This window comes from Anoplopoma fimbria, chromosome 10 (genome assembly GCF_027596085.1).
Source record: "Anoplopoma fimbria isolate UVic2021 breed Golden Eagle Sablefish chromosome 10, Afim_UVic_2022, whole genome shotgun sequence".
Classification (NCBI taxonomy): domain Eukaryota; kingdom Metazoa; phylum Chordata; class Actinopteri; order Perciformes; family Anoplopomatidae; genus Anoplopoma; species Anoplopoma fimbria.
Window position 1 is genome coordinate 15484747 of NC_072458.1, and position 11532 is coordinate 15496278.

The following is an 11532-nucleotide window of genomic DNA, read 5'->3' on the forward strand; positions in this document are numbered from 1 at the left end:
TAGTGTGTCTGTTCCTTCCTCCATCATTAGTCACCTTCACCCACTGCAGCCCTACAATTACAGTCCGTGGCCAATTTTTCCTATCTCGACTTGCCTAAACACATCAATCCCTTTTAAGTCATTCATTATCACAATCAATTATCACATTTTCCATCCCCTTTCACATTTCAGCTCTCCAGCTCATCTCTCCATCTCTCTCTGTACTGTCGGGGTGTATATACAGCGCTGAATGATTGAAGCTCAAAGGGAGATAATTGTTTGTTTTGTGACCATTAACCTTTCCCCTGGGCACAAAGCACCACTGATATAGTGGCTATGCAATTCAATCTCAGCTCTTTTACAAGCCATTCTGTGTCTCCTCCACAACTTTTATCTGAGATTTGCAGAGCGTGTTGTAGTTTTGCTGGAGAAGACTCATCTCAAATATGAATAGTCCAACGTTTTGGGTAATACACTGAATGTCCCAGGCTAGGTGTTTCTAGCCTTGTTTCAAACCCCTAAACCAGGACCCACACATAACTTCACACATAGTATGTATGCGGTTATGCACACACCAAGTTATTGCATATTGCTATTCGGCTGTCTTAGTATGATTAATCATCATTTTCAGAAAATGTAACCTTCAGTGTGTGCAGAATGCAGCATTTCATTGCTAATGCTTTATCAAGAAAGTAGTAAGCTTACTGGAGCTCTTTAGAAAAGACAAACTTTCTCTTAAACATGATGGCTAACCGTTAGTACTGATGGCTAGCTTGGGTCAGCAATGTTAAACTCCAACCATGGCCCCACTCATCCACCGTGATTGGATAGTAGATTTTCAGTTTTGTATGAACAAAGAAGAAGCTCCCCTGCCACCTTCATGTAAACCATGTCGATGTGTCCTGCGGTAAGACACCTAACCCCAAATTTCTCCTGTAGGCTGTGCCTGCGGTGTATAAATGGTAAGATAGTCCTGATGGGCAGGTGGCACCTTGCATGGTAGCCCCTGCCATCAGTGTATGAATGGGTGAGAAAGGTCGAATGATGACATGTAGTGTAAAAGCACTTTGATGGTCCGAAGACTAGAAAAGCGCTTATACAAGTACAAGTTTATTTACCATTTACCATGTAGTATTGGCAGGGCTATGCTTCCCTCTGCTGGAAAGCACTAAAATATAATACACCTCTTCACTTTTTTTTCTGTGTTGTGATTGAACATTCATGTAATGCAACTAGTTATTAAAGATAAAGAGCTAAATTATTGCCCAGTCTTTCTTTTAATTAAATATCACATTCATAGAGTTTCACATTATTTGACACTGTTTCATGGTTCATTACATTACATTTACATTACAGTCATTTAGCAGATGCTTTTATCCAAAGCGACTTACAATCAGTAGCTCAAAGCTTATATTACATATCATTCACCCATTCACACACTGATGACAGGGGCTACCATGCAAGGTGCCACCTGCCTATCAGACTCTAACTAACATTCATACAACATCCAGTCCACACCGATGGCAAAGCCTTTGGGAGCAACTTGGGGTTAAGTGTCTTGCCCAAGGACACATCGACTGCTGAAGCCGGGTATCGAACCGCCGATCTTCTGATTGGAGAACTGGAACCCTGGAGAACAACCCTGCTCTCCACTGCGCCACAGACGCCCCGGTTCAATTAAATTGTACAATGTTTGGCCTTTTGCTTACTTTTCAAAGTCTGCATGGCCCTATGGAAAAAGATATTGACCACCCCTGCAGTAAATTCATGAAAAAAGGATTTCACATAACAATGTGTATTGTAGTTTATTTTTTATAGGCCTTGATTCTGATTCTTCCATATAATATAATCAAAACATGTCCTAAGTGACTAAGACACAGGCCAAACACACTGTTCAGGGTCCAAATGGTCTAAGTATAGATCAGAAGATATTAACATGGCTATGTTGCAACACTGTGTTCACTGTAAGCATGAACATCCTAATGTGGTGCACCACAATATGTAGCGTTAATATATAAATTGTATTAATCACATGGTATTAGTTCACACTCATAGTGATGCACTCAGTTGTTCACATGAAATGTGGCAGAAATAAATGTTTCCAGAATGAAAAAATAGAGCTGGAGAGAGACGTTCACAACTGTGGCCCCTTTCCCACCTCCACACAGCTGACAAATCATACATGAAGAGGGAGTGAATGTCCGATCGTAACATCTTAAAAAAAAAAACAAGGGCTATGAATAATAAAATTATCAATTATTCAGGCCATGAGCTAATGGCTTCAAACATGGGAGCGGAGGTGGAGTAAGTGAGTGTGTAGGTTGTGTCTTTACCCTACACCCCTTCATCCCTTACTCTACATCCCTTCATCATACGAACCTCATCCCTTTAGCCCCTACCCTATATCCCCTAATCCGACAACCTCATCCCCTCATCCCTCAACCTCCTTCCGCTCTCCAAGTCCATCACTCTAAAATGAAAATGCAATAAACCATTTGAAACCAATATCATTATTATCTAGGTCATTGTTAGTGAATGCATGTAACTGATTTTGCTTCTTCCAAGGAGTCTTTGTGCTTTCTTGCCTTGCAGGTTTCCATGTGGTGCATTGTGGTCATGACTGCTGCTGTGGCCCTGCCTGACACCCGCTGCTACTAATATCACTATTATTACTCACATTTCTATTACCTTTATTGTTACTATTACTGCTTTAAATATCATTATCATTCTATTATATCCAGTGCTGCTGTTATGAGTGGTCATCATTTTCCATTATCATTCTGCTATTATAAGTGCTATAACTGCTATTACAACTGTCACTATATTTAGCATTTTTGTCATACAGATTGACTTTGATGTAATATTATTGTATTGTTCATTCGGTACACATGACATCTGTTGCACTCTGTCATCCTGAAAGAGGGATCCCTCCTCTGTTGCTCTCATTGAGGTTTCTTCCTTTTTCGATTAAAGTATTTTTTGTGGGGGAGATTTTCCTTTTCCGAAGCGAGGGTCCAGGAGAAGGGATGTTATATGTTGTACACATTGTAAACCCTCTGAGGCAAACTTGTGATTTGTGATTTTGGGCTATACAAATACATTTAATTGAATTTGATCAAAGAATTGGGTCACGTTAGACCAGTGTGATGAGTGAGGTCACATAGACCATGATCCAAAGTATGTGACACCACTTAACAAAATTCAATTAAAAGGAATAATTAGCAGAAGTTATGAAGAGTAGAATTTTGCATAATACTACAAATATGAAGCTAATTGCTAAAAGCAATGAAAATGTTGTGATTAGCAGATGACGAATATGCAATCATCAAATATGAAAATAAATCACCGGAACTCAATCAATATGAGCAATTACTAAAACAAACAATTAATATGTGTATCAGCAATGGGCAAAATAATTATATTAATTAAATGTAAAAATGTGACCAGGGATTGTGAAGTGAATGCCATATACAACTTATTGTATATTTGTGTAAAGTCCCAGTCAACTGTACTTTGTAGTAATGTACAGGTGCGACAGATAGAGATAGCTTTGAAGCCTCTGTATGAAAACAGTCCAGTTACAGATTTTAACACGATGCATTCTGTAAGTTTCACAATAAGGAGACCGTTAGAAGGCTTTTATGAGGATGATGCAGCAAGCATAATGTTTATAGGCTATGACTACAACGTACAACGATGAACTAAAGGGCCTATCTCTAATATGGTTGCTTGAAGCATAAGCCATGTAGTGAAGGTATTATCGATGCCCAATCCTATTATTAGGAATTTACGTTTATAGTTTTCAGTTGAACAGGGGATGTGCCGAGAGAATGAGACAATGTTACAGTCTGGACAACCATCTTGAAACTAGTTAAATAGAAGCCTGACCCAAAACAGCGATAAATGTGTTACAAATAGCCTGCTAAGTTCAGGAAGAAGACATTTCTGATGTATGTTCTGAACACACGGTATATAAAGAGGTTTTATCAGTTGACTTTTTGAACTGCACAGGTTTCTTGCCGTGAGGGATCCGGGTGAGTTTATTTGATGCTGAAGCTACCCAAACTTTGGTTTGGTTGTAACCTGCACAGGTTACCTGAGTGGCATGTAGCAGCTGCCATGGCAAAGAAACGATATGCACAAGGTGCGTATCCAGAAAACTGTGCAACACAAAAAATTGACTGGAAATGCTGCATCCCTAGAGAGCTGTTTAAAGACCTGGTAAAATATGATCCAATGTTCAAATGTAATATCCCAAATGTGTTAAGTGGTATGACAAAAAAAGGAAATGGTAAATAGACCGTACTTGTATAGCTCCTTTCTAGTTTTCCGACAACTCAAAGCACTTTAACACTACATCCATTCATACACTGATGAAATGGGCTACCATGCAAGGTGCCACCTGCACATCAAGACTATCTAATCATGGCAGGAACAGCCCCTTCCTACGGGAGCAACTTGGGGCTAAGTGTCTTGCCCAAGGACATATCTGCATGGACTGGAGCAGGCGGGGATCGAACCACTGATCCTCTGATTAAATATAAAGTAGTAAGCCCTATATAAAGTATTCACCCCCCTTGGATGTTTTCCCCTTTTGTTGCTTTTATACATGAAATCATGGTCAATATAATTTGGCTTTTTTGACAAGAATTTGCAAAAAGCTTCTTTCATGTCAAAGTGAAAACAGATTTTTACAAACTAATGTCGATTAATTAAAAATATATAGTGTAAAATAAGTATTTGCATAAATATTCACCCCCTTTAAAGTGACTGACCTAATTCAACAGAGGTCCAGCTAGTTGATACCAGCAGTGTCACAATTAGTGAAATGGAGATCACCTGAGTGCAGTTGATGTGTGTCAAGTGATTGTAGTATAAAAACACCTGTGTCTGTGAGGTCCAGTCTCTGGTTTATCAGTATTCCTGCTACAATTGCAACATGAAGACAAAAGAACACTCCAAGCAACTCAGAGAAAAGATCATTGAAAAGTATAAGTCAGGAGATGGCTACAAAAAGATTTCAAACTCACTGGACATCCCACAGAGTTCAGTTAAATCCATCATTAAGAAATGGAAGGAGTATGGCACTTGTTTAAATCTGCCTAGAGCTGGCCATCCTCACAAACTGAATGACCGGGCAAGAAGAAGACTGGTGAGGGAGGCCACCAAGACACCTACGACCACTCTGAAGGAGTTAAAAGCTTCAGTGGCTCAGATGGGAGAGACTATACATACAACAACTGTTGCCCGGGTTCTTCACCAGTCGAAGCTGTATGGGAGAGTGGCAAAAGCCATTGTTGAAAAAAGCTCATATGAAATCTCGCCTGGAATTCGCCCAAAGGCAAGTGGGAGACTCCAAGGTCAATTGGAAGAAGGTTCTTTGGTCTGATGAGACAAAAATTGAGCTTTTGGCCATCAGACTAGATGCTATGTTTGGCGAACACCAAACACTGCACATCACCACAAACACACCATCTCCACCCTGAAGCATGGTGGTGGCAGCATCATGCTCTGGGGATGCTTCTCAGCAGCAGGCCCTGGAAGGCTTGTAAAGGTAGAGGGGAACATGAATGCAGAAAAATATCGCCAAATCCTGGAGGACAATCTGACTCAGTCTGCAAGAGAACTATGACTTGGGAGAAGATTTATTTTCCAGCAAGACAACGACCCCAAGCATACAGCAAAAGCTACACAGAAATGGTTCAAAGACAACAAGGTGAATGTTCTGGAGTGGCCAAGTCAAAGCCCAGATCTCAATCCAATCGAGAATTTGTGGCTGGACTTGAAAAGAGCTGTTCACGCCCGATCCCCGAGCAACCTGACAGAGCTTGAGCTGTTTTGCAAGGAAGAATGGAGAAAAATTGCAGTGTCCAGATGTGCCAGCCTGATTGAGACACAGACTCAGTGCTGTGATTGCAGCCAAAGGTGCATCTACTAAATACTGACCTGAAGGGGGTGAATATAATGCAATCATTTACTTTACCTTATATATTTTTAATTAATTGACATTATTATGTAAAAATCTGTTTTCACTTTGATATCAAAGAGTTTTTGTTTTTTTTGCAAATTCTTGTCAAAAAAGCCAAATTATATTGACCATGATTTCCTGTATAAAAGCAACAAAAGGGTGAAACATCCAAGGGGGTGAATACTTTTTTATAGGCATTGTATATATAAAATAGAGACGTCCCGAACACAACAAATTACTAAGAATAAAGAAAATACAAGCAGAGGGCAGGGTTACTGCAGATACAAACACCACCACACACTTCTAGTGGGTCACAAGTGGTGATTGAGCGGAATCCTTTTTGTATCAGTCTATGCATTCGTTTTTTTAGGACATTGTTGCATATTATATCTTTAAATTAGAATACATGTCTTGTGATAGAAGATGATAACTGTACCTTTTCATTCCACTTGTAGCGTTTATCAAGAAGATGCCTGTAGGGGTCTTACTATATGGTATTATAATACTGATATGTTATTTTTCTAGTTTTGACCATGATTTACAAAGTCGATTGCTGAAATTTTGGATCATCAGTAAAAAGTAGTTAGATCAGGAAACACAAGCCATCAGATGATCAGACAGCTGGAAACAAACCCTCACGTTAGCCAGACTTATTTGGAAGAGACGGCAAAGGTTAACAGTGACATGCAGGCCTGCAGAAAGTGGGATGAAAAAGGAGACAGCTCAGAATCAAAACCCATGAAGACTGCTTGTGTTTCTGTGTGACCATAAATCCAGTGTTATTATAACTGATAGAAATGATGGCCAAAACTCCAATGAAACCAATGTTCTAACAAACTGAAATAAACAAGAGGCACATTTGTCCCCCACTGAAGCAAAACACAAGTTGACACCATTTGAACACAAAACATTTCGTTTTCTTCATCCTGCTGTTTGTTTCATGCAAATTGTTCACGTTTCAGCGTGTGGAGCAACAGACTGGATGAGACACTACAGAGATCCAGAGTGAACGGAGGTCAGTGCACTCTGGAGGATCTCTCTGTTAATGCTGTCACGTAGAGACTCAGGAGTGTGGCCCATGTACCTGCCAACCCTTCGTGCTCCTCCTATCTGCAGTGGCCAAGGAGCGCTGTGTCAATCAGTCAGCATCTCCGTTACACGTCCCTGCCAGCTCGTCTACCAGCGTACAGTTGGAGTGCCTTCTGTCTCCCCTCTAATGTGATCCCTCATCATAAGCCAGCTTCCTCCTTCTGGTGACTATCATAGGCTAACACTTCTGTAGTGCTGCTTGATGAAGATCTCCTGCTTTTCTTTGGTAACCCCTCCCTTCTCCTGCTGGGGCCCCTCGGTCACTCTCTCCCTGTTGCCTGGCTCCTGGTTAGGCTTCCTGCTGCGGCCCCACTCCTCACCCAGTACACTCCCAGCGTCGCTAATGTCTCCCAGGTGCTCCACCGAGTCACACTTTTCCAGGTCAGAGGCGATGGTCTGCAGGCTGATGACTGACATGCAGTCGGAGCTGGCCTGCTCCGCCTCCAGCCGCTCCCTCTGGCCCCAGCCGCTCTCTCTGTGTCTCTCCACCCACAGCCTGGTTTTCTCTCCATCCGCCCAGTTGCTCTGTACACCGCTGACTCCCGCACAGCTAGTCCCGATGCAACTCCCGATGTGAATCCCAACGGTGGCTCTGACCTCAGCCTCAGCACCTACAGGGGAGCTCCGCCCCCCGCAGACTGCAGGACGGCCCCTGCTGGCCCTCATCCGCCCCCTCTGTGCGTGGATCTGCTCGCTGATCTGCTCCAGGTTCCGCAGGGCCACAGAGTAACGTGTCTTTACCTTCGCCACCCGCTCCTCCAGCTGTACTACTCTAGCCTTATGTTCCTAAAAAAAAAAGTGAACAGACACATTTCTCTCGACAGTCATTCATATTTTTATCGAATTGTCTTTTGGTTTTATCAATCAACTAAAGGGAACATGACTTCCAAAGAACTGTAAAGTCAAATCATTAACATTGGTCACTGGCTTTAACATCTGATTGTTTGCATCTAATTAACTTCCCTTTTTAAAGCCAAAAATAATGTCAACAAGTGTTTTTAAAGCTGCATGAATTGATTGTGCAGGGGGCAGTGTTAAAAGCAATTGGCATCACCTTTGGCGTATAAAGTGGCTATGGTGAACATGTTAGCATTGTGGCTATTTTACAAATCCAGACACACAGCAACATTAGCAATCCTTTGGACCCCTTTTTTTCCCGCTGCAAACATAATAAATCGAAGAATTTATCTCTCTCCATTACAAGCAGAATAACAGCAATAATGATGAAATTGAAATGAGCAATCAATTTTTTTAATTCCCATGAAAGTCACAGAAAGTTGAATTATTTGAGCAGCAGTTTGTAATGTGTCAGATCCACAAATGTCTGCATTTGTGGTAAACCCCGTCCATTACCGCACACACATTCTGAAAACTAAAAGCTACTAAATCATGTGGAATATCATGCAGAGCGGAATCCTATGCTTGTGGCTTACAGTATGAACACATGGTGTGTATTAACTATGTTGTAAGACAGAATCACTGCTGGTACAAACCTCCAGAATGTGATTGAATTGAGCCTTGAGTTCAAAGTACGGCTTGGATTTGAGGATGACCTTCTTCAGGGCTTTCTGGAGGGTCTGGACTCGAGCCTCGGCTTCCTGGCAGAGCTGTGTGACGCGCTGGTGCTCCCGCTCACTGCGGAGGCGCTCCTCCTCCGCCTCGTTCACCTGACCAGCACAGGAACAATGACTGAGAGGAACACGGCATAATCACACAGTCACACATGAGCTTCTGCCTACACCCCACCTGACTCTCACAATAAGTGGACACACATTCAACGGCCTTTCTCAACAGCAGGCATGTTGACTCACCCACAGGTGTTATTAATAACATTAACAATGGCTCTGTTTTATTCATGTGTCCCAGTGAGCCATGACAGTGTGACAGTAAGCCAGCATGCACAATAGCAGGACACAGAAAATGGAAGCATAAATCTCTAAAATCACATATAGATGTTTGGTTAGTTGCCTATTATTTTGACAGACCATAAGAGTATCACCACAAAAGTTGGTTCCGGAAAAGTCTCTCAGGAATCCCGGGAACATGAGGTCATAACTTGTGAATTATGACTTGCTTATAACCAATGTTGGGTAAAGCTACTTTTAAAAGTAAATTATTACATCACAACATTACTGCCATGACAAAGTAACTTGTTATGTTACAGTGCTACCTACTGAGAAAAGTAACTCGTTAGAATACTTTTGTGTTATGAAAAATGAAAATCCCTTTGGGATTCCTTGTGCATGTTGGTTATATTGTCCAGAGGGCACGTATCCTACTGTCCCCCCTCCTGCATGTGCTGACACCAACGTCTGCATAGCCTCTTCTATGGCATCTGTGACTCTGCTTCCAAATTCCATGAGACATTCACATAAAGTGTTATCTGTAAATATTCAGTAAAAAAATGCAGTCGGACAGTACTCTGAAACGATTTCTTGGCAACACACAAGTGCTTCTTTGACAGAATTGACAACAACAGAACAATGTATTTTTATAGCCAATTCAAATTAGTTTCTAAGCATTCAATGAACAACAGCTCCCATGAAGTTTTCATGCGTGGCATGACATCATCCTATCAGCCGTCTCAAACACATCTGTTCTCTGTATTGCTGCTGTTAAAGTCCTCTCTGCAAAGCTGTGCTCACTTGATTTGCCTCTGATGTCAAGCTGGAGATGTCAGTGACTCAGAGGTCACAAATAAACAATGGTACTACACAAGATATATTGAGTGAACCACATAACATGTTGTTGTTGGGCCAAATGTTTAGAAATCTGTATTATTTTATTCATTATCATTTTCCTCTTTACAGGTAAACCTGTTCTCACACATTGCCCTTCTTTTTGCCAGTATGGAATACATCCAATTCCAGGGTCCAGGAAAGGTACCTTAGCGGTGGCGTGGTTAAGCATCTCCTGCCAGGTTGGGTCCATGGTGTTCCTGTCAGCCAAGAGGCCCTGCTCTGCCACATACACCATCTCTCTGGCAGCAGTGTGCATGGACACGGCCCTCTCAAATCTCAGAGCTGCCTTCTGAGTCTCCTGTTGAGCCTGGGGAGCAGACGGCAGCAGCTACAGAAACATTTAATCTACTGCAACAATACAAACTAGCACCCATTTAAAGGATGCCACCCATAGCTGCTATCCAAATTGTACATTTTGTTGATTTAAAGAACCCTTTCATGACATCAACAATCACAAATTATATAGACCAATACCATTTTCTTTTCAAATATAGAACTTCATTTTAATTTTCATTACTGTAGACAGGTCCTGATGAAGTAAAAGTGCTTCACTGATGGCATTTCTCTGGTTAAACGTTCTGAAATGTATCCTAATGAAAGTTATGGTGTGACTGGTGCGGTTAGCTTTTCTGCCTCCCTTGTTTATATTTTTGTAACTCTATTTTTAAAACCAGATCCTCTAATTGCAATTAAGTATCTCATGGAAAAAAAGCCACATAACCTGAGCCAGGTATACAAATATGACCTTTGTAGCACTACCAGCACATGGATTAATTTACTGAAATGGAAAAGCCTACAACCCCCCTAGTCACACTCAAGGGAAGTAATGCAGCATCTAAAAGCTTAAATTATAGCTCAGGTACGTGCTTCGTGGATCTCCTGTACTATATGTTTATTATTCTATATCTTTATGAAAAACCGTAAATCACACCCATTTCACGCCATGAAAAAAAAACAGGGTTTGAATTTTTTGTAGTGATAGAGCAAAGCCTATTGAAATCTGCATATGAAAAAACTGATGTGATATTAAAGACATTTTCATAATTTTATAGTTTGATTTCCATAACTACAAATGACAGTGCTTAATAGTTGAGATTAATGATCTCTTAATTGCTTTTTTGCTCTCAATTAGACCTCTGCTCTTTTTCCAAACGCTTATTAGTTCAATTACAGTTTCAAATGACTCCTCAGCATGCTGATTAATCCTGACTGCCACTTAGGCCCCTTCCTTCAAAGGTTAAAGCTTTACGAAATCAATTCGGTTCGATTACAGAAACATCTTTCAATATCAGCTATTGGTTACTGACAGCCAAGAAACTACATATGCATTACTATTATCCAGTACAACTCTGTATTCTAGTAGGTGTCCATGGACCGTGGTTCTGCCTGACCATGGCCCTGCCTGACATCCACTGCTACTACTACTTTTATTATTAGTCACATTTCTATTTCTATTACTGTTACTATTACTGCTTTTATTATCATTATTATTATTATACCATATCCACTGCGGCTGTTATAATTAGTAGTCATCATTTTTCTATTATTATCTGCTATTATTAGGGTTATTTCTGCTATTGTACTGTCATTGTATCTATCATTTCTTGCGTATGGATTGATGAATTCTATTATGTTTTTCATTCTGTACACTTGACGTCTTCTGCATTCTGTCCATCCGGATAGAGGAATCCTCCTCTTTGCTCTCACTGAGGTTTCTTCCTTTTTCCCCGTTAAAGGGTTTTTGGGGAGTTTTTC

At 41.0% G+C, this 11532-nt stretch overlaps 1 protein-coding gene across 1 annotated transcript in view; it reads right to left on the minus strand.

Annotated features, from left to right (window-relative positions):
• Positions 1-7207: 7207 nt before the first annotated feature.
• The window catches only part of sh3bp5lb (SH3-binding domain protein 5-like, b), a 10742-nt gene continuing 6417 nt past the window's right edge, over positions 7208-11532 (minus strand). Inside the window, exons 4-6 of the mRNA XM_054606721.1 lie at positions 9923-10084; positions 8530-8703; positions 7208-7822 (exon numbers count right to left, since the gene is read on the minus strand). Coding sequence (XP_054462696.1) covers positions 7208-7822; positions 8530-8703; positions 9923-10084 — 951 coding nt within the window. The remainder of the gene's footprint in view (positions 7823-8529; positions 8704-9922; positions 10085-11532) is intronic.